At 43.0% G+C, this 23,135-nt stretch overlaps 1 protein-coding gene across 5 annotated transcripts in view; it reads left to right on the forward strand.

Annotated features, from left to right (window-relative positions):
* The window catches only part of RAPH1 (Ras association (RalGDS/AF-6) and pleckstrin homology domains 1), a 375,673-nt gene that overhangs the window by 202,700 nt on the left and 149,838 nt on the right, over nt 1–23,135 (forward strand). For 2 of the 5 annotated variants that reach the window (XM_085648932.1, XM_085648933.1), the window contains exon 5: nt 7,042–7,119. The exons of the other annotated variants lie outside the window; for them this stretch is intronic. In XM_085648932.1, the coding sequence (XP_085505058.1) occupies nt 7,042–7,119 (78 nt within the window). The remainder of the gene's footprint in view (nt 1–7,041; nt 7,120–23,135) is intronic. 5 annotated transcript variants of the gene reach the window in all.

Here is a 23,135-nt window from a genome sequence, read left to right on the forward strand (position 1 = left end):
AGGTCGGGGTGATCCATCATAAGTCCAGGAGGGCCAATCCATGGCAGATTTCAGTGTATTCACATAGGAGAATTTTACATACATTACCTCTTAGTGGAACTAATTTTCTGGTTACCCTGAGAATTTTACATATATTACCTCTTAGTGGAACTAATTTTCTGGTTACCCTGAAAGTCTGATATGGTCCCGCTTTTCTGGGCCTGTGTTGGACACACCCGGAAAACAGAAATTTAGGCAATGAAAAACACTGGCCAATGTAAACCACAATTCGTACAGGGAGAAGCTTTAGAAAAAGGGCTTTTGAAGAGGATATGATGGAGACATTCAAATTGAGTGTTGATGAGTAGCTTTCCAATTGACATCCATAAGCATGTTTAAAATCCCTCCACGTTTTCCATTTATAAAGTATGATTTTGTTTTTTAACAGAAAATGCCTATTTATTCACTTTCTTTTATTATTTTTTGTTTTTTGGTTCGTCAGAAGAAGAACATGCCTTGATGTTTGGAGGTATGTGATGGAGCGCTTTGTGTAAATCACCGCTCTTTCATGCCGTATAATGCAGAAATCGGTGTGCTTGGGGCAATTTAGATGTAGTAGGGTAGGTGGCAGATTTTTGCCTACACTTTATAGAAAGGTTGATGTACAGATGTATTCTTCGTGTAATGCACAGCACAAACTGAATTGTTGAGAGCTCAGTAACTTTTGCTATTACTACTCATCTAAGTAGTGCTCAGTTTAGACGTTAATCATCTCGCAGTAGTATCGGATTTTTGGTCTTGCCTAAGACCGTGCATGCGCAGTCTTTTGCCAGACCTTTTGTTTTCTAGCAGTGGGCTTAGAGATTGCCCGTTGCCTCCCATTGGTTAGCTTGGTTGTCACTCACATTTATATGTTTCTTATTTTACGTGGTGGGTAGTTCTGCATTTTCCAGTTAACTTCATCACTGTACTTTGCAGAGCAAGAGAGTGCAACATTTAGTGGTTATACTTTTTGCACTTACAGCGATGGCTACAAGGTGATGAGCTTTCAGTTACGGAGGGCTATAGGGTTGCAGCCAGTACCTCTTAAGGGTGGCGCTTTGCCGCTTCGGATGGAGTTTCTTGTGTGCACGATAGAGAAGTGCTGTGAACTCAGCCTCCTAAGGACCTAGATCTCAGCCTCAGAGTTGTGTGCATCATGAGTGTGGTGTGTTTAAGCTTCATATAGATTAATTTAGACCATGAGTGGGGCATGTCGCTGTTTCATATAGATTAAGAGGGAGTATCGTGCATTTTTATTTATTTATAAAGTTTTATATAGCGTAAACATAACCCTAGAAGGGTATCATAGTGCTTTACAAATGGTTCAATTAGTAGAAAACAAACAACCAAGAAACTTAAATGCCCACGCTATCCGTTGCAAATCAAGAGTAAGACAGTAAATTAGAAACCAGGACGTAGACATCCAGTGCAAACCCTGGTTGCAGAACTGCAGTAAATCAGTATACAGAGAAATGAGTCAGTGGGTTCAGAGTAAAGTTTTGTTCATTAAAAGCATCTTGACTTCTTTCTTGAATGATGTGATTGAAAGGTTCAGTCTGACATTAGGGGGCAGGGAGTTCCAGAATCTTGGGGTCAATCCGGAGAAAGCTCGGTTGTAGGTTCTTTTTTCAAAAATGTTTGAGGTTTCAGCAGTAAGGTGCTGGTGCTTCTAGACGATCTGCCTGCTCCAAACAGTGTTTATTAGCTAGGTACTTCGGTGCGTGGAACTTTATGGGTCATGCAAGCAATTTTCTGCTGTATCCTTGCCTCATAAAGGAGCCAGTTTAGTGCCTTCAAATCTGGAGTGATGTGGTTGTTGCTTTTGAATGCAGTGATGTCCCTTGCAGCAGAGTTAAGAGATGCCCTTAGTGGAGCCAACTTGGGTCTTGGCAGACCACATAGGATAGCACTCCAGTAGTCTAACTTGGGGATCACTAGAGCTTGCACAGCTGATTTAAGGTTGTCGAAGGGGAGGAAGAGTTCTATTTTTCTTAGTATGGTCATTTGAAAGTTTGCTCCTCTGGTGGCTGAGCTGATGTGTTCCTGCATATTGAGATTTTTGTCAAGTGTAATACCCAGTGATCTTGTGGAATCTATAATGTGTGGAAGGCGGTTAAATGTTTCATCCAGTCTTTGATGTCGAGGGATCGTTTTGGTTGGGCAATTAAGTGGAATTCAGTTTTGATTGAGTTGAGTTTGAGGTGGTTTCTGGTCAGCCAGTTTTGGATTTTTGGTAGAGTTGTGTTGAGTCAACGGATATCTTCAGGGGAGCAGAGTTTTAGATATAGTTGGGTGACCTCTGCCTACATGTAGTATTCTATGTTGGAAAATATCAGAATTTCGTTTAGTGGCTCCACGAACAGGTTAAAAAAATATAGGTGATAAGGTGAAAGGAATCCTTGGGGTCCCCTAAAGTGACCAGAATGGTAGTGGACAGGGATTGGTTAACCTTTATTCTTAGAGTTCTGTTGTGTAGAAACAAGGCAAGCCAATTTAGGACAACCCCTGATAATCCCATTCTGTGTTCAAGTAAGTCAAGGAGGCTGCCATGTTTAACCTTATTGGAATCTGAGGATGGGTCTAAGAGGATTAGGAGGCAAGATTCATTCTGATCTAGCTTTTTAGGCCCGTCATCAACTGTGTGTGTAAGAGCTGTTACTGTGCTGTGACCCCGACGGAAGCTGGATTGAAATTGGTGAATAAGGTGGAACTGATCAATGTGATTACATAGTTTGGTATGGATGCATTTCTCAAGGAGAGGGAATAGTAGAGATGGGACGAAAGTTATCTGGATTCGTATGCCCTAGTGTCGTTTTGTTTTAGAATGGGGGATATCGGTCCTGATTTTTGGCAGCCTGGTAAAGCCCCTTGTAGTAGTGATGCATTCACTATCTTAGTCCAGAGACGGAGTAAAGATGTTTTCATCTCACTGAAGATGTTAGGTGGTAGAGGTCGCAGAAGTAGTTTGACTGATTTAGTGTTAAGATATTAAGAATGGCATTTTCATCAAAGGTTTTGAATGTGTCCCACAATACGTTGTTTTTGAGGGTGAGTCCTTGTAGGTCAGGGGCTGAACCATCATAGGCGGGCGTGGGCTATTTGGAGGCAGAATCGGGAGGTGCTCAATTGCTGTTTCGAGATCACTTCCAATCTTTGTTGTATTTTCAAGGAAGGAGGAGGCATATATATTGCAGTTTGTCAGTGAATGGGATCCTATTGTGGGGGGGTAAGGTTGTTGAGTGGATTGATATTTGATAATTTCAAACAGTTTTCTTTGGGAATTTCTGGCTTTGTCTAGATGAAAACTGAATACATTTGCTTTTGAGTTTCTGATGCATTTGTTGTAGGTGCTCCACAGTGATCGCAGGTGCTTAAGGTGTTCTAGGGACATCGAGGATCTCCACACTTTTTCCGCTAGACTGAGATTGCATTTTTCTTCATTTAGGCTCCCATTGTACCATGGTTTGGAGTCTTTAGTGGACAGAATTTTGTATCTGCAAGGGTGCAACTGTGTCAAGAATGGTCATCGTGAAGTTGTTGTAGTGATTTGTACGGTCATAGACATTTGACATGTCCGCTGGATGTTATTGCTGTGGGATGTCAAATCATTAAGGTCTATATTGCGAGTGTTCCTTTTCCAATGCCTGGGTTTCTTAAATTGAGGTTTATGTGTCCTTCTTGATTCAGTGATGAGGAAGGTGATGCTGTGGTGGCCTGTCCAGTCGCATGGAAGGATAGATTCAAGTTGAATGGAGTTTGCCTTCGCAAAGACTAGATCCAGGCTCGCACCCAGGTTATGCGTAGGGCTGTCACAGATTAGGTTCAGGTTAAGGTCCACTAGGAGGTTGTATGATAGAAGCACAAATGGTTTTATCATGCGTGCCTCTACCACGCCTTAACCACGCATTTCTTTACCATGCATGTCTTTAGCACGAAATTTCGTGTTATGGGCATGAATGGTAAAGGAGTATGTGTGGCTAAGGTCGCCACTGCCCTAAAACCTACCCGACCCCCTCCCAGCCCTAAAAACTACCCCAACTACCCATTCACCTCCCACTGCCCTAAGGCCTAAAACCCTACACTACCCAACCACCCTGCAACCACACTGTCCCATTAACTACCCCAACCCCTTCCACTGCCCTAACACCTACCCTGAAAACGGACTCAACTTCCCATTCCCACTGCCCTAAGGCCTAAAACTTTGCACCCTAACTCACACTACCCTGACCCCCCACCTCTCTGCACTGTCCCTTAAATTACCCCAGCCCCTTCCACCGCCCTAAAATCTGGCCCAACCCCCTCCCAGCCCTTAAAAAAATATAAAACAGCCCCACTTACCTCACCACGACGTCTTCCTGCTTCTGCCTTCCTGCAGCTAGACCGTGCACTGCCTTAACCACGCATATACGTGGTTAAGGCATATGCGTGGTTAAGGCATGCGTGGTATAACTTGCGTAGTTGGAACACTCATAGTTCAGACCGCGGTGTTCCGACAGTGTTTCCCCCGCTAGATAGGATTTTAGGCTGTTAACTGAGGGGTCATTCGAGTTGTTCCAATGAAGGTTGAAATCTCTGAGGAAGATCTGGGAGCAGTGTTGCCCCTACGTTGGTAGTGATGATTTCCATGATTTGTTCGATGAATGAGAGGTGGTCACCTGGAGGGCGGGAGTTCACATGTAGTTTGCATAGTGGTTTGTTGTTACTAGCAATGTTTAGGCATAGGTATTCACAAGAGGATAGCTTGACTATTTGTAACTGATTCACCGCAAGGTTATTGCGGTATATGCAGGCAATGACTCCACCCGATCTGTTAGGTCTGTCTGATCTTATAATGTTATAGCTAGGTGGGACTATTATGTATAGGATTGGTGCAGAGGAGTCATTTAGCCATGTTTCTGTTAGGAATAGGAGGTCAAGCTTGTGCGCAAGGGAGAGTTCAGCGATGACGGCCGTATGTTTCATGGTCGATCTTCAATTTAGAAGCATGTGTTTCAGGTGTGGTTTCGTGTTTGCTGAGGTTGTGTGTGAGATGGGGACTTAAGGTTGGACTTATTTAAATCTCTAGAGTTGGGTCTAGTTTCCCTTTGTGGGTTTGAGGCAAATGTTAGGGTGGGAGCCTGGTTTTCTGGGTTTTCATGGTGTGCAGGATTATATGTGAGGAGAAGGGAGTCAATGTCACTGTCCGATAGCGGATCCTTAAGCCTGGCAGGCCTCGTGGGGGCGTTGGGGGTAGGGTATAAAGATCACCATCTTGTGAGAGGGGCCGGTGAGATGGTTGCAAACCTTTTGTAAGGAGTGCTTGATGGTAGTCGTGAGTGGTGTATGGTGGGTTGTCAGTGGATGTGCTTATTCTTTTCTGGAGTCCATTTGGCCCATCTGTTAAAGGCCAGCTCTGACATGATATTTATTAGGCTCTATATGTCAGACTTGTGTTGATATAGGTCTTCTGTAATTTCGTTAAGTCTAGATTCTATTGAGGCATTTGAGCAGGTGGTCATGGTTTGGGGGCAGAGGGCCTGGATTGTTTAGTTTGACTGGTGCTGGTCCCAGAGAGATGGCCGGGGGGGGGGGGGGGGGGGTCTGGATGTAGATGGTTGTAGGCTTGAATTCTGAGATTGGGGTGGGTCATCAGTGTGTCTTTCATAGAGTTTAATGTAGATCATAAGGGAGTCTCATGTGCATCATGAGTGGGGTGTGTTGCCGCCTCACAAGTGTTCCCTTGTGCTACTTGATGGTTGGTCGAGTCAGAGGTGGCTGTTGCATCCTCGAGTGGAGCCTCATTTGTTTCACGAGATCTGTATGTAGTGCTTCAGATATTGTGATATCTCTAAATGATTGAATTGACGGTCAGTGCCACACCTGAGGTGTGGTGCCTGAAGGGTAGGATCACCGTTCATATTTTTGTTTCAAGGGGACGCTGGTGGCATGTTTGTGGATTTAGTTTTCATACAGTTCTAGCAGGGAAGAGTAAACTGTAGTCATATATGCATTGTTTTTCATGTGCTGGGCTTTGGAGTTAATGCGTATGTCTCTTAAATAGTGGGAAGCCATTGTAGTCAAACCCAATGGGGTTCCGATGTGTTGCATAAAAACTCCTAGCTGGTGCAAGTTCTGAGCAGCGCCTAATGTTTCTAGGTAATGTCTCACCGCTGCCTTTGGTGTGTGCATTGCAGTGGGCGGGAGAGTACAGGAGGATACACAGCGGACACAGTGTGCCCTGGTTACAAATGGGTTTCCATCTGTTCGCAGCCCAATTTAGCTAGAACAAAAGCTGCCTCATTTTGTAATGTGAATAGCCTCGTTAGAGGCTCGGACGTCTCCTAGAAGTTGCCCCGCTTGGTGATTTCTGCTGTGTGTGATGACAAAGTGATGATTCAAATGGTATTGAAATCGCGCTCTGCCCAGACCAGCTTGAATTCAGTCTTCGAGTAGAGAACCCCATGGTTTACAGACAGATCATACATCGCACTTCTTCATTCCACCGAGATTGCTGTTCGGCAGGTAACTGCTGCAGAATTGTCCGATCCCATGTGCAGCTTTTGAAAATACTGGGCATGTCCGCATGTGCTTGGTATTACATATTATGCATCTTGATCCAGGGTGCGTCCCACTATGGTCCAGGAGAGACGATCACTGCCAGATTTTAAAGACGGCTAATAATATCTTTGAATTATTTGTCCATAAATGTCACATGTATATCCAGCACAGTTTGGGTTGATTTTCGGCAAGTAATAAAATTGCTCTATACGTTTCTACACATACTGAATAACAAGAAACCTTTCTGCTCTTCTAGACTTTTGCATTCTCTCCACCACATCACATTTTGCATGAAAATGCTGCAATGCATGTTTTCTTTTCATCAATTTGTTTTAATTTGCTTCTCTTTTGCTAATTTTTGTTGGAGTCTCTGCTTCACCTCACGCTTCTTGCATGACTATTAAAGGGACATTTTTCTTTGTTTCTTCCCTTCCTATTTCTGTTTCATTTCCTCTTCTTCCATCTGCGTTTGCACCTTCACAGCATGTTACATCATTTGGAAGACCCAGGCAGGCCCAGCGCCATCTTGACTTCACAGAAGAAGAGGCTGAATTGTGCCCTGTAAGTTTCCATCAATTTGTTCTCATGAAAAGTGGTGCCTTGCATTCCTACAAGTGAAAAATCAGTACATCGATTTGTGCAGTCGCACTGTCCTTGCATTAGCTTCTAGAGCACTGCATCATAAACTTAGGGTACATAAAGAAAAATATCTGACATCTAACATATGATGGCAACGCGACCATGATCTCAAGGTGCAGGGAATAAGGTACACGAAGTGTAACATTAAAAGGCACATGAACCGACCCAAATATTCCATTGCATTCTACATACTTTTGGGTCAACCCTGTCTTCAGGTAGCTGTTACCTGCCTTCTGTTGTATGGTGATCACGGCTCATAACTCAAGGTGCTTCTTTTCAGATGGGCGGGCATCAATGTAGAGTTTTTTCTTTTTCTTGTTCTTTTCTTCCTATTTTCCTTTCTTTCTCGCTTTCTTTTTCTTTTTTCTCCCTCTTCTCTTCTCTTCTTTTTTCTTTCTTTCTTCTTTCTTTCTCTTTCTTCCTCTTCTTTTTCCTTTTTTCCTTCTTCCCTTCCTTATTTGGAATTGTTAATAAGGAAGGAAAGAAAAGAAGGAAAAAAGAGGAAGAAAGAAAAAAGAAAGAAAACAAAAAAAAGAAAAGAACCTTATTGTTAACTTTGATTCAATTCTGCTGATACTTGGAATTGTTAATATCAGCAGAATTGAATAAAAGTGAACAATATGGTTTTTGGTTTTTTGTTCTTTCTAAATTTCAGCAATGCTGTTCTGAGGCCCACTAGGAGTGGATTCAAAGTCTTGCGGCTACCACTGTAAATGTTCAACAAACTTATATTCGTATTTCAGCTGCAAACAAACACATATGCACCTCTGTAAATGAAAGGTTTTGTTCTATTTGAGCAGCGCCCTGTCTTAACATGAGGTCTTAAAGGCTGCTGCCAGCACACGCATCCATACATGTCAAATATTTGTACCCGGCTAGCTGCCAGATGGAATTAGCTTAGCCTAATATGCGTCCCTTAAACGAGGTCAGCAGATGCCACACAGCACTACTACCCCTTACCTGGTCTTGCCCAATCTCTAGAAACAGGAAAGAATGGTTCTATTCATCATCAAAATCTTATTTGGTCATTATGACCATTAAAGTGCAAAGGCATACAGTACAATATTCAATGATGCAAACATTGTCATACTTCATTATATAGGCCTAATTAGGTGACAGTAAAAATTAACAGCTTTCCTACTAAAATCCTAATCCTAATTTAAGAACAGGAAATAGGCTAGTAAGAGAATTCTCGCAAAATACAATCCAACAGCAATTGCATAAAAACGCCCATGCCTATGAAGTAAAAATCCAATATTGCATTTAAAATAATAATAAAATAAAAGTACAGTACCCCTTTATCTTTAGAATAGGTCCATCCGGTAAGATCGCAAGCCTAAAACGGCAGTTTATGGTAAGTAGTACTTTGCTAAATCCACGGGACATAGGAGTAGAGACCTGGGCAAGAAATAGCATTGAGGAGGATCTGAGATGATAAAAAACCTTAAAAAGTACATAAAGTGCAGATGCATGATGTTCAAAGATACAATATTATATATACATATACATATAAAAAAGCACTCTTCTTGCTCGTGCAATTTCACAGCCACGCCAGAGAGAGCACAGACCACAGGATTCTTGTTTAAATACCCATTTGTTTATTCAGGATGGCTATCACAGACAAACGGCAGCCATAACGCGTTTCATCCCTCCCTGGGGACTTGATCATATAATATAAGCACCAGTTTCAATTTTTGGTTGGAAAACTCGATTGGTGTGAAACAGCGAAGCCATCAGATATGATGAGCAATGTGAGTAGTGCGTTTTAATACAGCCTATTACATTTTTCATAGTTCACCTAAGAGGGAACCTTAAAAAGTGTTTTGCGAATGGCCCGTGAACAGGTTCTCAATAGTTTGGAGGCGATTCCTGTTGCTATTGATGCCGAGATTGTCAAGTAAAACTGTTGGTTATCTGAATTGGGATTGGAATATGATCTCGTGGTGTACTTTCATAGTTTTTGACTATCTGCCTCCTGATGAACCACATTTTTCACAGAAATTTGGCCACTGCACAAACTACTAGTGGCCTTGTATCTGTGCTGAGGATGCGCAGTGCTTCTTGGTGACATCGCGTTCCCATCTGTCTACAGGCAGGGGCAAGCCATTTAAGTCTTGGGGATTTGTATGATGGGCAAGCAAAGAGGATATGTGTGGTCGCACTCTTCGGTCTCAGAGCAGCATGGACAGTGATGTAATGAGGCCGAAGAGCCCCTATTCCTAGACGCTGTGAACATTTTAAGAGGGAGGCAACCAAATCTAAATAGCTTTCTCTCTTGTGGGATGGTAATGAACTCCATGTACTGCTCAAACACCCCAAACAGCTTAAATTCCATGAATGCTATCGTGAGGCGGCCTCCTAGTGCGTGTGTAACGGCTCTCTGACACCCAATTCCAATGGTGAGTCTTGACACTCTCTGCTAGGCAGTAAACTGGTATCTGTCACATCCCACAAATTCCCCAAACCTATTGCAGAAAGCGGTGTCTGGATATTACTAAACTAGACCATTTTTTTGAAGCAATCGAGTATGAGAACTTCTTCAAGAGCGGTTGCATAGAGGATAAGCTCAGGTGTTTGTTTTAGGCGAAGGCAAAAAAGAAGTGGACGAAGCCTCGCCGTATCTACTATTGTAGTTCTACCCATATCTAGCCTTATTGGGATTGCAGCTGCAAACAAACACGTATGCACATCTGTCAATGAAAGGTTTCGTTATACTTGAGCAGCGCACTGTCTTAATATGAGGTCCTACAGACTGCTGTCCGCACACACATCCATACATATCAAATATTTGTACCTGGCTAGCTGCCAGATGGAATTGGCTTATCCTAATATGCGGGCCTTAAACAAGGTCAGCAGATACCACACAGCACTACTACCCCTTACCTGGTCTTACCCAATCTCAAGAAACAGTAACGAATGGTTGTATTAATAACTATTATTTCAGGAGAGGGTTGGTTTGAACAATTATGGCTGCGCCTTTGCATGTCATGAAGATTGGCCTGTACCATGCTGTTGGCATCTGCACCTGGGAAAGCATTGTTTCTTTGATGTTATTACTTCACACCGTGTATTTGGTATCCTTTTGTCAAAATGTACTCTTAACACCTTAATAACTTATAAGAGAACCATTGAATATGAGCCCCTGAAGATCATCTTTAGGTTGTCAGTTCTACTGTCTGCCCAGTTATGCCACTGATCGGTGGTCACCTCCAGACATCTTATCTGCTAGGTGAGACCTCCTTTGATCTCAGAGGCCCTTTTATCTCTGGTGCTGGACTCGATTAAAGGCTCCCTGGAGAGCACACACAGGCACTTCTGAAAGCCGTGGCTCTTTCTGTGCCACGCAGAATACGGGTGTCAGCCTTGCCCCTGCAATGTAGAACTGGATCAAACGAGGAGGCTTGAGTAATCTTCCTCAGGCTGGAGTAGGAATGTGAGCTTCTGCTACATGTATTGCAGAGACTGCCCTTTTTGAGCTCGGGAGTAACACAGCAGTGAGTAGCCAGAACGAGCCAATATCCGAGCCGGTCATTTTGCTTCTGTAAAACACTGTCAGTTCTGGTTGTTCCACTGTCAGGTTGCAAGAACATGTACTGTACCGAGTCATAACCTGCATCCACCTCTGATATGAACCAAATATATGCTGCAAAATTTATTTTGCTGTTGTCCTGCAGTTTATAGGACTAATCTGTGAGGTTTTATGTGATGCTCAAGGTTTTTGCAAATTTGGGAATTGGGAAACGTGGTTTAATGCAAAGCTCTATATGTTTTACTTTACTAGAGTTCAATAAAGCTCACAAGGCACGGCTACGCCTTCAGTCTTAGATTATTTGAATTAGTTGGTGCTCTTTTGCCATTAATTTATAGACACCCCCTCACGCCACTAAAAGGTTGCATAAAACTGGCATTTTAGTTCGATTCCTTTGGTAGAGTTGTTTTGCACTCTGGCCTTACTTTAGTCTTTTTTTCTTTTATGGTTAGATATCCGTTGCAGTAAAACAGTCATTCACAATAAAGCGCACTATCCAGCCAGTGGCATAACTTGTTCAAAATTATCTGCCTCTTACTTACAGTAGTGAGGAAGCTAACATAGACCGAAGACTAGCATTTTCCGGGGTTGATATAGCCTCAAATTTTATTTGAGCATTTATTTATTTTATTTATTTATTTTAAACAATTTTTATTAGTTTTTCCCAACGTATAACAACATGAAGTCCACATTACATTCAGTATTCCTGTGAAGGATAACCAGGCCAGTGGGAACAATATCAAAGACAGTAAGCTCGCAACAAAACCATTCCAAACCCCCCACCCCACTCCCTCTCTACCCCCACCCCCCCTTGCCAGTGTGCCCGCCACGGTGAGCATTTAGTTGTAAAGAAGCTAAACGTGGTTTGTATTTCAGCCTAAGTCCATGTTATCTTATAGAACAGGATTTTTTGGAGGCGCACTCCAGAAAAAAGGGGAAGGTGCCCTGGTCTAGCGACAGGCTAACATGGAGACTTGTGACCATGATTCCTTGGGAAAGGTAGGTTATCAAATGGGTTTTCAAAAAGTTGACCCTACACAGTGGAAGACACCCAATAATCTTGCAGTACTAGATGGAAAGTGTAATATCCACCTAGGCACGGCAATAAAATATACATGAAACCCAGTAATTTAAAATGGGATTCCAGTGACCTGTCCTAGCCACACTCCAGGCCACCACTGAGTCACTGATTCAAGCTGCCACTAATGGGATTTCAGGACATGTGTATCGAGAAGTGAAGTTGTAGGGACAGTGCAGGCTCAGTACCATTGCAGTCCTTCAGTGTTTCGGGAACATCCTCTGTGCTCACAAGATGCTATGGTCCTTTTGGTCACCCCATGTCAACTGAGCTGCAGATGCTCATAGCTCCGGGGGAATCTTTTTCAAGTCCGTTCCACCACACAGGGTTTCATCAGTGATGCCAAGACTTTGCCCTGTCAGCTAGAACAGGTCTTCTCATCTCAGGGTAGTTCAGTACCTTGTCTTCCAAGAGAGAGCAGCAGCCTCTACGCTGTTCTCGGTTTTCGGACTCAGTTGAAGCCACAACAGGGTTCTTGTTCCTTGCATGTCAACCTCTCTTAGCTGATGCTGCAGAACACCCAGTTAAACTCTAAAACAAATGTGAAATACTGACTGCACAGGACTAGTGCCTTTCTGAAACTGGGGGCACTACCAGCAAGCAAGTACCCAGTTTGAATGTGTGCCAGCTTCTAATTTGAATTTCTCAGCCAACTAGAACAAGAAACATCTTTACTTACATTTTCCAGGGCTTTCCACGCTAGATGGGGAGTCGATGCGGGGTAGGGACAAATGGTTTGTGGACAGATCTCTAGCGCTAACATCCCTGCTGGGGTTAGGCTGTTGCCATGTAGAACAGAGTTGGTTCGGCACAAGACACACAGAAGGATCTGCTCCAGATGCTCCTGTTGGGCAGACCCTTTATTGGAGGCATATTACAACCCTGAAACCAGTATAGCCGAAACTGCGAAAGGCATAGGGCTCAAGAGTGCATTAATGGCAGGGGAAGCCACCAGGCATACTGCGAGTGCTGGTAACCACGTTTTATACAAATTATGCCATTCTAGAAGCCAAGCTGGTAAAGCATGTGTACTCCTTCATATGTAACATTCTCTCCAAACGAATGTTTAGGGAAGCATGGAGTGTGAGGAGATTAAACCCACTTACAGGAATTAAAAAGGTTTTCTACAGAGGCCTTCTAGGGTTAAAGTCAACGGCTTGAGCTCATGACTGTTAGCTCTGTTATTACCAGCTAACAGTTTGCCAAAGTCTAGCAAAGATAGGCACCTCTACTTCTGAGAGGGACACCCTTTGGGGGTATCCTCTGGTTGGCAGAATCCAAGTACTGTACCTGGGAGAACCACAAATCGGCAGACCTTTGGTAGTCTGAAGAAGCCAAACCTCTAAAGCTTGAGCTCTGGGCAGTCTGGGTGTGGAGGATAGTGGGCAATGGTGGTAGAGCGGCCTGCTTTATTGGGACTTGTAACCATGTGTAAGATCCTGTAACAGCTGAAAGGATCACGCAGGAGGCAGGTAGAAGTGTAGAAATTCAGGTTTTATCCTTAGTTAAAAAAAACCCATCCAGATCCCAGCCAGTACAGGTAACGACCACCAGTCCTTTGAACCAATACAATTCTATCACCTGGGAGACCAGGACTTGTCATAGAATCCCTAGGAGCAAAACACCATGACATCAGAAGGAACCAGGATGCCATATACCTTCCCCCGTTAACACAAAAAAATGAGAGAAAGAGAAAAAAAACAGAACAAAACAGCATATGAAAATATAAGAACATAGTTCTAAGAAACAAAATCATTCAAATAGCTTGGCCTCTTAACTCTAGAGGACACACGTGGTGAAGCAAAATTGTCAGCGTTTATAATCTTTCTAGACCCTGAAGGCCCAGAAAACTCTGCTCCTTTGTACACAGATATTCTATTCAAATTCCATACTCTATGATCTTGAGTTCCAACAGCATTTTCAAACAACTTTATGACACATAAAGGTTTAGAGAACTTCACTTTGGACCCAGTTTGTCTGATAACTAAGTCCCCAACCTTGACCATGATATTTTTTGTGAACTTGAATCAAAATGTAATTTTCTGGAAAGACACTTGGCCTCTTCTCTCTTACGCCCGTCAGGAGAAACTCTTTGCGACCCAGATAGTTTCTTCTAAATGTCTCACCCAAGCAGGTTCAACCAACGTACAAGGAGACCTACCTCTGAACAGAACAAAAGGTGACTCACCAATCGTACTATGTGGAGTCATCCTATAGCATTCCACCTTTTTTATAACCTCCTCTTTCCAATTGAAACCAGCTGCCTTGGCCCAAAAGATAGTTTCCTTCAACATTTCTTGTGCACGATACCTCGACTTTTAAGAAATGTCTCCTTCTCACGCGAGACTAACTGCACCCCTTTGTCTGTGAGAATAGTTTCAGGATACCCTTCCTTGGCCATGAGGGATTCTAGAAATGACACTCCGTCTCAATGTTATAGGTAAACTGCACTTCAGGACACCTGGAGAAAAGATCTATTAGTACCAAGATGAAAACCTGTTGACCTTTTGAGTCAACTGGACCTAGTATTTCTAGTGCCACCTCTTTCCAGGGCCCACTTGGAAGATCGCTGATGACCATGGGCTGAACCCTTGTTATTTTAGACTTCTCACTTCTGTAACACACCAAGCAATCTCTCACAAGTCACTCCACATGAAGATCAATACCTGGCCACCAATGGTTTTTGACATTCCAGAATGTGATCTGTGGGCTAGATCAATTAAGATTTGACGAAGTTTGCTTGGTGGAACCAGCCTTGTTCCAAATAGTAGCAGACCATCACAAACGGACATCTCATCCTTAAGTCCCCAACACTTGGCAGCCTCTTCAGATGCTTGTTTCTTCGACTTCCAACCATTGTGAATTAGCGTTAATACTTCTGAAAGAACGGGATTAGAAGACAGCTCAAGTCGCCACTGATGCTCATCAACAATTCCTTCACTAACTTCACACACATGAACATCATTATCATCACAATCTCCATCAACACTATCCCTTTCCACTTTACCCACAAGCCTAAACAAGGTATCAGCAACGCCATTCTCTACACCAGGAATATTGAATATCATAATCATACTCCTGCAGAGCTATGACCCACCTCGTAATTCTACTAGAAACAGGATCAATCCCTTTCTTTTTAAAAGTTTCACAAAGAGGCTTGTGATCAGTTTGTACCAAAAACTTAGTTCCCCACAAAAACTTTTAAAGTTTTTTAATGGCCCAAAACACAGCTGAGGCTTCCCGTTCAATAACAGAGTAACAAGACTCAGCGTCTTTGAGACCACGAGAAAGAAACATAATAGTCTTCATTCCTCCTTCACCCTCCTGTTGCAGAACAGCGCCCAAACCTTTGAGACTGGCATCCGTTGTTATTATGGAGGTTTTTGAGGGATTAAAAATTTTAAGTTCAGGGGCATCACAAAGCTTTTTCTTGAGAGAAAGAAATTCAAGATCACACTTCTCGCACCACTTGAATACAGCCCCTTTCCTCAAGAGGGCTCTCATACAATTACTGTTCTCTGCAAAGTTTTCAATGAACTTGGTATAATATTCAATTATCCCAAGAAACTTAATTAGTTCTTCCCTATTAGAGGGAGCAGACATGCGAGAAATGGTGTCAACCAAGTCTGCCTTAGGAGCAAGACCTTCACCTGAAACTGTGTGCCCTAGATAATGAATGGAAGCGGTACCAAATTAACATTTTTCAGCTTTGATGGTAAGATTGGCCTCAGACAACTTACTTAAGACATCATTAAGGCGGTTCTCATGTTCACAATGGTCTTTCCCAAACACAAGAATATCATCTTGATGCATACAAACCCCTTTACAGTCTTTGAGGAGTGTTTCCATTGCACACTGAAAAATGCAGGCCGCAGACACAAGGCCAAACAGCATCCTGACATCTGAATGTTCCAAATGGTGTCACTAACGCTGTATAGTCCCTTGAAGACTCTGCAAGCTCAATTTGATGGTAGGCCGTGGCCAAGTCAATGGTGCTGAAAACCTTAGCATTCCCAAGCAAGACCAAGAGTTCCGATATGTTTAGAAGGGGATAGCAGTCTACAACCACACATTTATTTAGCTGTCTCAAGTCTATGCATAGACGAAGAGAACCATTGGCCTTGCGGGCCGCTACCACAGGGGCCAACCAATCACTCCCTTCCACTTCTTCAAAAATTCCACCTTGCTTGAGTTTGTCCAACTCCCTTCTCATTTCATCTCTCACAGACAAGGGAACCCTTCTAGCTTTACAGCTAAACGGTTGTCAGGGCGTAGATGTATATCAAGCTTGAGCCCTTTTAGACATCCCAGTTCATCCCTAAATACATTGGGTAAGGACTGCTTGACCTTAGCTTCAATATCAAAGGGACCCTCACGGATTAAGTTTACATCATCTTCAAGTTTTATGGGACAGTCACTACCTGGATCAAGCATGACCCCCAAATCCCCCTGGTGAAACCAGCTGATTATGCTATTACCTTTCTCAGAAACAAAAATCTTGCCAGAAGTGTAATGATTTTTGTATTCAATGAGACCTACAAGGTAACCACGTAATGGAATGGGTTCACCACCATAAGCCAAAGGACGTATATCGGGTTTCAACAGTGAGACCTTGTGAGCCAACTTATTTTGATAAAATAGTTTGGAAACTATGGTGATCTTGGCACTAGAGTCAAACAACACCTTGGTGGATTCACCTTCTACTTGAATGTCATCAAGAGGACACGACTTACTCTGTGTATCAGAATCAACTTGTATGTAAAACAGAGAGAGACCCCTTGAGTGCTCAAGGGAATAGGGTACTCTTTACAAGTATCAAAATGACAATCCCTTCATAAGCCCACACTTGAATAATCCTAAATCACAATATCACAAAAATCGATAGAACTCTTATACATTAAAATCTTTCAACATTTATTGTATACAAAACATACATTCTATCATGATTGAATGTATGTTTTGTATACAATAAATGTTGAAAGATTTTAACCCCTTCGCTGCTGCGGACATGACGGAGCCGCTCCGTCATGAGCCACAGTTAAGCTGTGCTCATGACGGAACGGTTCCGTCATGACTCCGCCCATTTGCGTTGTCGCCCCGCACAGGCGGGGAAACAGCGCCGCGCAGCCGGAGCGGCCGCCAACAGGATTGTCATGACGGAACCGTTCCGTCATGAGCACACGCCAACCGTGGCTCATGACGGAACGGTTCCGTCATGAGCGGGGAAGGGGTTAATGTAAAAGAGTTCTATCGATTTTCGTTACTTGATTGATGTATAAACCTTTCTTCTTTCTACAGGTAGGCTTACTCCTTTCAACCTTGATGCTGCCCCTCTTATTATTGTTTTTCGGTTTCTAGGTGGAACATTGATAATCTCTTCTTTTCTCTTTTATTTTTTCCTATTCTTCATTGGCTTGAAACCTGGCCAAATCAGTTTCAAACTCTCCGGTGACATGCAGCAGTTTGAGATCATCAATGAGTTATTGCTCTCTTCCTGTTGACCCCATGGACAGTGGCTCAAGACTTCTGCTGAACCTCTCATTTTGGTCATAACTTCCTGGCTCATTGGTAAACTTTTGTGTCATTCTTTCTGGGTGTGAGTTTGTCCCCAGATCATGGCTGTTTAGCAGTACTGTGGTTACAGTGAGCTTATGACTTCGTAGACCTTTCTGTTTTTTGGGAGCCAGCGTTTATCTTACCTTAAACAGAACAGGTGCCTATACTTTGGTCGGGTGTGCTGTTTGGCCTTACTATCCATAATTAAGAGTGGGAATTCATTTAGAGGTTAAGGTGTATGTTCACCATTTGAAGGCACTATCCATTTCAGTCCCTTCAACTTATTTAGTCTTGACTGGGACATGTGTATGTAAATTTGCTAATCACCATTATTGGTCTGTCATTGACCTTAGGGGCTGCAGTGAATCTTAAATTCTTTTCGTGAATCATTGTTTGATTGTCTCGATTTAGAAAAGATACACTGATGTGCAAGTATACACAGTAATTTTAGCACAAGAGTTAGGAAATCCCTGCACCTGTTACCTAAAAACTTACCAGGAAGGGGATTGATAGCCTAGTGGTGATGTAGCATCACATTTTGCCTGGCAAGGTGCCCATTAGTTTCATTGGTAGTTTTCATGGCTGGTATCCAGACCGTGAACTATTACAGAGGCCATTGGTACTAGGACTTTTACGGTCTCAAGTCATCACATTTGTCACACTCAGATAAATATTTTGGACCTTATGTCCTTTGCCAGAGGTACTGTGTTTGTTGCAGAGTTCTTAAAGGCCCGCTCCTCCACGGAGCATGCAAAATAATTGTAGTAAAATAGACAATAAAAGCAGAATCACTGCCCATTGCTGGAACACAGAGAAGTGATCCTCTTTGTTAGATAAGTAGAGTTAAAAATATTCCCATAAGTCTAGGATGTGCTTTATCAGTGACAGTGACTGTATTTCCTGTACCTAAAGTACACTTACCATTTTATGCATTTATAAACCATTTATGTAGTAGGTACCCATAGTTTGAGGTAGGGTTGCTTATTCTAGGCTCAAGGGCTCTAAATCTGCCCCAACGCCAGCAAATGTGTCTCCAAGTTCAGGCGGGGAGCCTAGTGCATCACAGTCTCTCACTTTGGCAGTATCTTCCTGACTATTTGCTTTCACATTAATCCCTGAAAAATTGTCGGATGCCCCTGAAATCCCTCCGCATGTCCAGTTTGGGGAAATGTGTACATGTTAGTTAAAATCATTCCAGTCTCCACTTTTGTTTCAAGGGTGCTATCCTAAATTACCATACGTTACCGAAATCCAATTTAGCAGGAAACCACAAACTTCTTAGTTGGAAACAACAAGCATCTAAGCTCGGCCCATTATCCAGTTGGGCTTTGCGTCACTAACTTAGCAGTCTTTGCGCATACACCCACTTTTATTGACAAATGGGCCAATGAGCTCTGTTACCTTTAAGACTAATTTAATTTCATTCATTAGAGGAGCAAGGCTAGCCAACGAATTGCAAACCTTTTGAACGTCTGAGCTTTACCCTCATCTCAATTACTGCAAAGCTGTCCCTTCTATAAATGCCTTACTTAAAATGGTCTAGATTCCATCTGCAGACCTTTTCTTAACTTAAAATGGCCTGAAAGTCACCTCCTAAGGTCATCTCCATTGCTTTCCTTGCCATTAAAATGGCCTACGGGCCATCTCTAAAGCTTGAGCGCTCCTGCTCCGAGCAGAGCATGAGCCCCCTGGCTACAGTGACATTTCTTTTGTTGTGACACTTGTCTTATCTTCGCATTTCCTCTAAACAGTATTTTCTTAATGTCTTACATGGCCGATTTAGTTGTTGCAGAGCCCCCTTTTCCATTTTGTAATTTTCCATATTTTTGCCTTGAGGGTGTTCATTCTCAATCCCGCTGATCCAGCGTGGCAAGGGACCCTTGATGAAGTAGCTTGTAAACCGCCAGTAGCAATGGTGGTTTCTTAGCGTAGTGCATTGCATGGGTCTCTACGAGCCCCTGCCATCCCACTGGGTTCTGGACTTCCAGGAGACTGGGGTGTGATGGTCCCCCAGGCATGGTATTAACAAGTGCAGGACCATACAATTGTCAATAATTGTGTGTATGGAATTCTAGACCCTGCCACTGTAGTGTGTAGTCATGGGTTGGTGTGCATGGATCGTCCTAAAAATATACTTCTAATTGCCTTTTTTTGATTTAGCTTTAAAAACGGGGTTTTAAACCATTTTAGTTCCCTCATATATACAGTTGCCCTCGTCGACTTTTTATTGAAGATATGTTGAGCTGTCCAATGTACTGTCCTCGTTCTCGCTGTCACGCGTATACTTAAAGCCCATTTACTAATTGCTTCAAGTATTCTCCGATGTGAAATCTTAAATGCCTACAGCCTCTGTAAAAACATTTTATGGGGAGCATTTGTTTTGATGAATATGTGGAGCTCTTTTCATAATTGGGAGAGACTCATAAAACACGGTGATAAAGAACAGCTGGTTCATGACCTCAGCCTGGAATTTCAGCCGAAAGATAACATCCTCCTGTTTGAAGGGAGGGAGAGATTAAAGATTGCAGGAAGTGCTCCTTGTCCTTGCTGCAGCTTTGGACATTTGACAGACCCTCGCCACATTCTCCAACCCAGGCCAATGAGTTCTATACATGTGGCGGCTCCACCACTAAGGCGGAGGAGCGTCGCCCCACTGCTTTGCAGCAGTGAAATAAAGGAAGCATAAAAAGATAATAACTCTTTGTTATTATCATTTTATGTTTCCCCTCTGAGGCAGCTTTGCGGGCGGACAGGGCTGCTCTGTTTGCAGGGCAGGGGAGGAGTAGTTTGCACTCCGTGCACAGCATGACTTTTTGGCCGGCCAAAAAGTCATGTGCACTTTCCCTGTTCTCAATGCAGGCTGCATTACAGCCTGCATGGAGAACATGCCCAGGCCCCCATTCCCAGGCTGAGCGCCGAACCACGGCACTCGGACAAATTACAACGCTGCATTGCAGTGTTGCGATTGGCTAAGGGGAGCCTGGGAGCCTGGTTCTTCCTGCTTCCCGGTTCCGGCCTGGAGAGACAACTGAGGGACAGCAGAGGAGAGACCTGATAATCGGGAAGGTTTTTTTCTTTTTTCTTTTTAACCCCCTGCCGCTCACCCCCACCCCGATCCGTGCAGCTGCCACTGTACATACTCATTAATTTTCAGTTTTAATTAAATAAATATTCATTTCTTTGCACGTGATCCTGGAGGTAAAAATGTTTTATGGTTGCTTATATGTTTCTGGTGTGGCATATGACCATGTTTCACTTTTGTTTTATTCCATTCAGATGCACATGCCTCATAAAGAGGGAGGTCTACCACCTACAGATAGTGACAACAGTCCATGCCGTGAAATGAATTTCTTGATTTTGAGTTCAGGGTGCTAGCTCTGTTTGACCATGTAGGTATTGTGAGAAAGATAAATATGCAGTATTGCCAAAAATGGAGTCTTCATTGTAGAATGTTTCTCCACTGATGACTTATGACTGTCATTCTCTGCTAAGTCACAGCAGTAAATGGGGCACCGTAAGAGATGGGATAGGTCCCTGTATATGGTGTGGAGATTGACTTACACTCGTAGATGGAATTGTAGAACCCTGTTGCTGAACCAACATTCTATTTTTAAGCAAAGCAAGCCCTTGGCTGGACAATGGATTATTGTGTCAGGTGTTTTACTTCTGAGTCTCTGACCTCACACTAGCTCCCCAAGAAGCCTTTTACTCCTCTTCCTCTGTTCCCTGAGAATGAAGGGTGGAAATGGTGTAGTAGGACCAGTTTGAAGTGCCATAGTAGGACTGACACCAGAGACAGAGGACCTCAAACCGCGGTTGTAGCCCAGTAGCCCAGCCAACCCTTTGGAAGGCTGCCACATAAATTACCCACCTATAAGTCTCCTGCCAGAAAAAGACTGTCACTTTAGCACATTTTGCCGTGGTGAGTAGTCTGGACTCCAAGGCCTTAGTGACGACCACCATCTCAATTTAGAAATTGGATCAAACCCTTTCCTCCTCGGTGTAGGCATCAAGCCCAACAGTATTTTCTTGTTCTCGAGCCTGTACTGAAACAATCACAAATAGGATTGAAGACCTTAAGGTGTTCTTTGCCACAGCAGATCACACTTCTGTAATTAAATGAGCTGAAGTGATGGATTTGGTACATTTAATAAACCTCGCCATGGTATACTTAGAGGCACATGCAATATATAGCTTAGAATCATGAGAAAACCTATGCAGCAAGTCTGACAAATTGTAGCCTCTATCCTGAAAGAGGTTTACTAAGGCGAGGATTTCTCCGTGCTGACCAGGAATTGAGGGATCCAAAAGCCCGAACTATCAGCAAGATCAATGCACTGAGGAGCAAGAAGAGTACTGGTGGTACATTCAGCAATCCCAGGAAGTGGATATTTGTACCCATTTTGGGGATTTTGTGTTATAAATATCTTTTTTTAGGTGAAGCACAGCTTTCAGATTTTGTGTCCTATACAGTACACTGTGAAAATAATATAAAAACTAGGGTGGTACTTGGCTGCTTAAGAAGTTATCGCTGGGGACTGGAGTAATGAAAAGATGCAATGGCAGGCATAGCGTTTCCAGTAGTACAATCCAGCTTTGCTAGTAGGCGAATGACCGTTCAGTTTATTTGAAAGAAATACTCTGTTTTAATTCAGAACTTTTGGTGACTGTTTCAATTTTTCATTAAAACTTATAGGGCTTTGTCAGGTCTGCCCAAACCTGCTTGACACAGTTGTATCTCTCCCCAAAAGACAGAAAACACTATCTTTCCGTTCGAAAAGTTATTGCATTTAGACCATGCCCAAGAGTACACTTTTCAGTTCACAGTCACTTAAGTCTGATTTTTCCTGCATTTGTTCATGGGCTGTTCTGGTTTTGTAATGCTATTGTTTGGTCTGTAATAAACGTCTCACAGTGATCATCACAAAGATTTCTCCAGGTGAACCATTTGTGTTCCGAAGACACAACTCTGTGCCTGTATATCCTGAACGCTGCAAACCCTTACCACTAACTAACATTTCTTTCCAGGACATACCATCCATCAGTGCATGCCATTTCAGTTGAATAACTCCATTGCTTATTAGCTCGCATGTAAAAAGAATTCCAGTGTCAGACCTTTCCCTTCAGTTTGTTTTGTCTGTCCATATGGTCTCTATTGTTTTGTGGCTGGACCAGTTCTTTGTTAACTGAAGCAACCTATTGTAGATACTAGTACACTTTTAGTAAAACAAACTTTTGTGTCTCTTAGGAAAACAGCCCTAACTAGTGGAGATTAGAGTGGGAGTTTGAACTGAAGAAAATGTTATAAAGTTGGTGAGGCACCAACAACAAGATTCATTGATTGGTAGGCTGAAAAACAGTAGTAGTTTGCTATTGAATCTTGGGGAGAAGGTGTGGAGAGGAGAGAGTAGGAGAGATGGCGAGTAAGGAGACAGGAGGGATCTTCCAAAACAACTTGCATCTGTGTCTTCTTGTCGTTGGTCAAGCATTGCTATAAGACCCTGAGAGTTTTTTATTTGTAGTTTTAATTAGCCATATAAGCTTTTTTTCTTGATTCCCTTGTAAGATTTGTTCTCACTTCCCTCCCCTGGCATCTTAAGGATCCCACTAGTCCATGCTCTTGTTGTCTGTGTAATCCCTGTTCGTCTCGCTGGTATAAGCAGATTGTGTGTTGTCTCTGGGGGTGTCTTCATAAGGGTGCACAGTTTCAGTCTTGTAAATGAGGAGAGTGCGAGATCAGATAGAAAAGTATAGAGAAGTGCAAGGTAAGACAGG

This window comes from Triturus cristatus, chromosome 3_2, assembly GCF_964204655.1.
Source record: "Triturus cristatus chromosome 3_2, aTriCri1.1, whole genome shotgun sequence".
NCBI classification, from domain to species: Eukaryota; Metazoa; Chordata; class Amphibia; order Caudata; family Salamandridae; genus Triturus; species Triturus cristatus.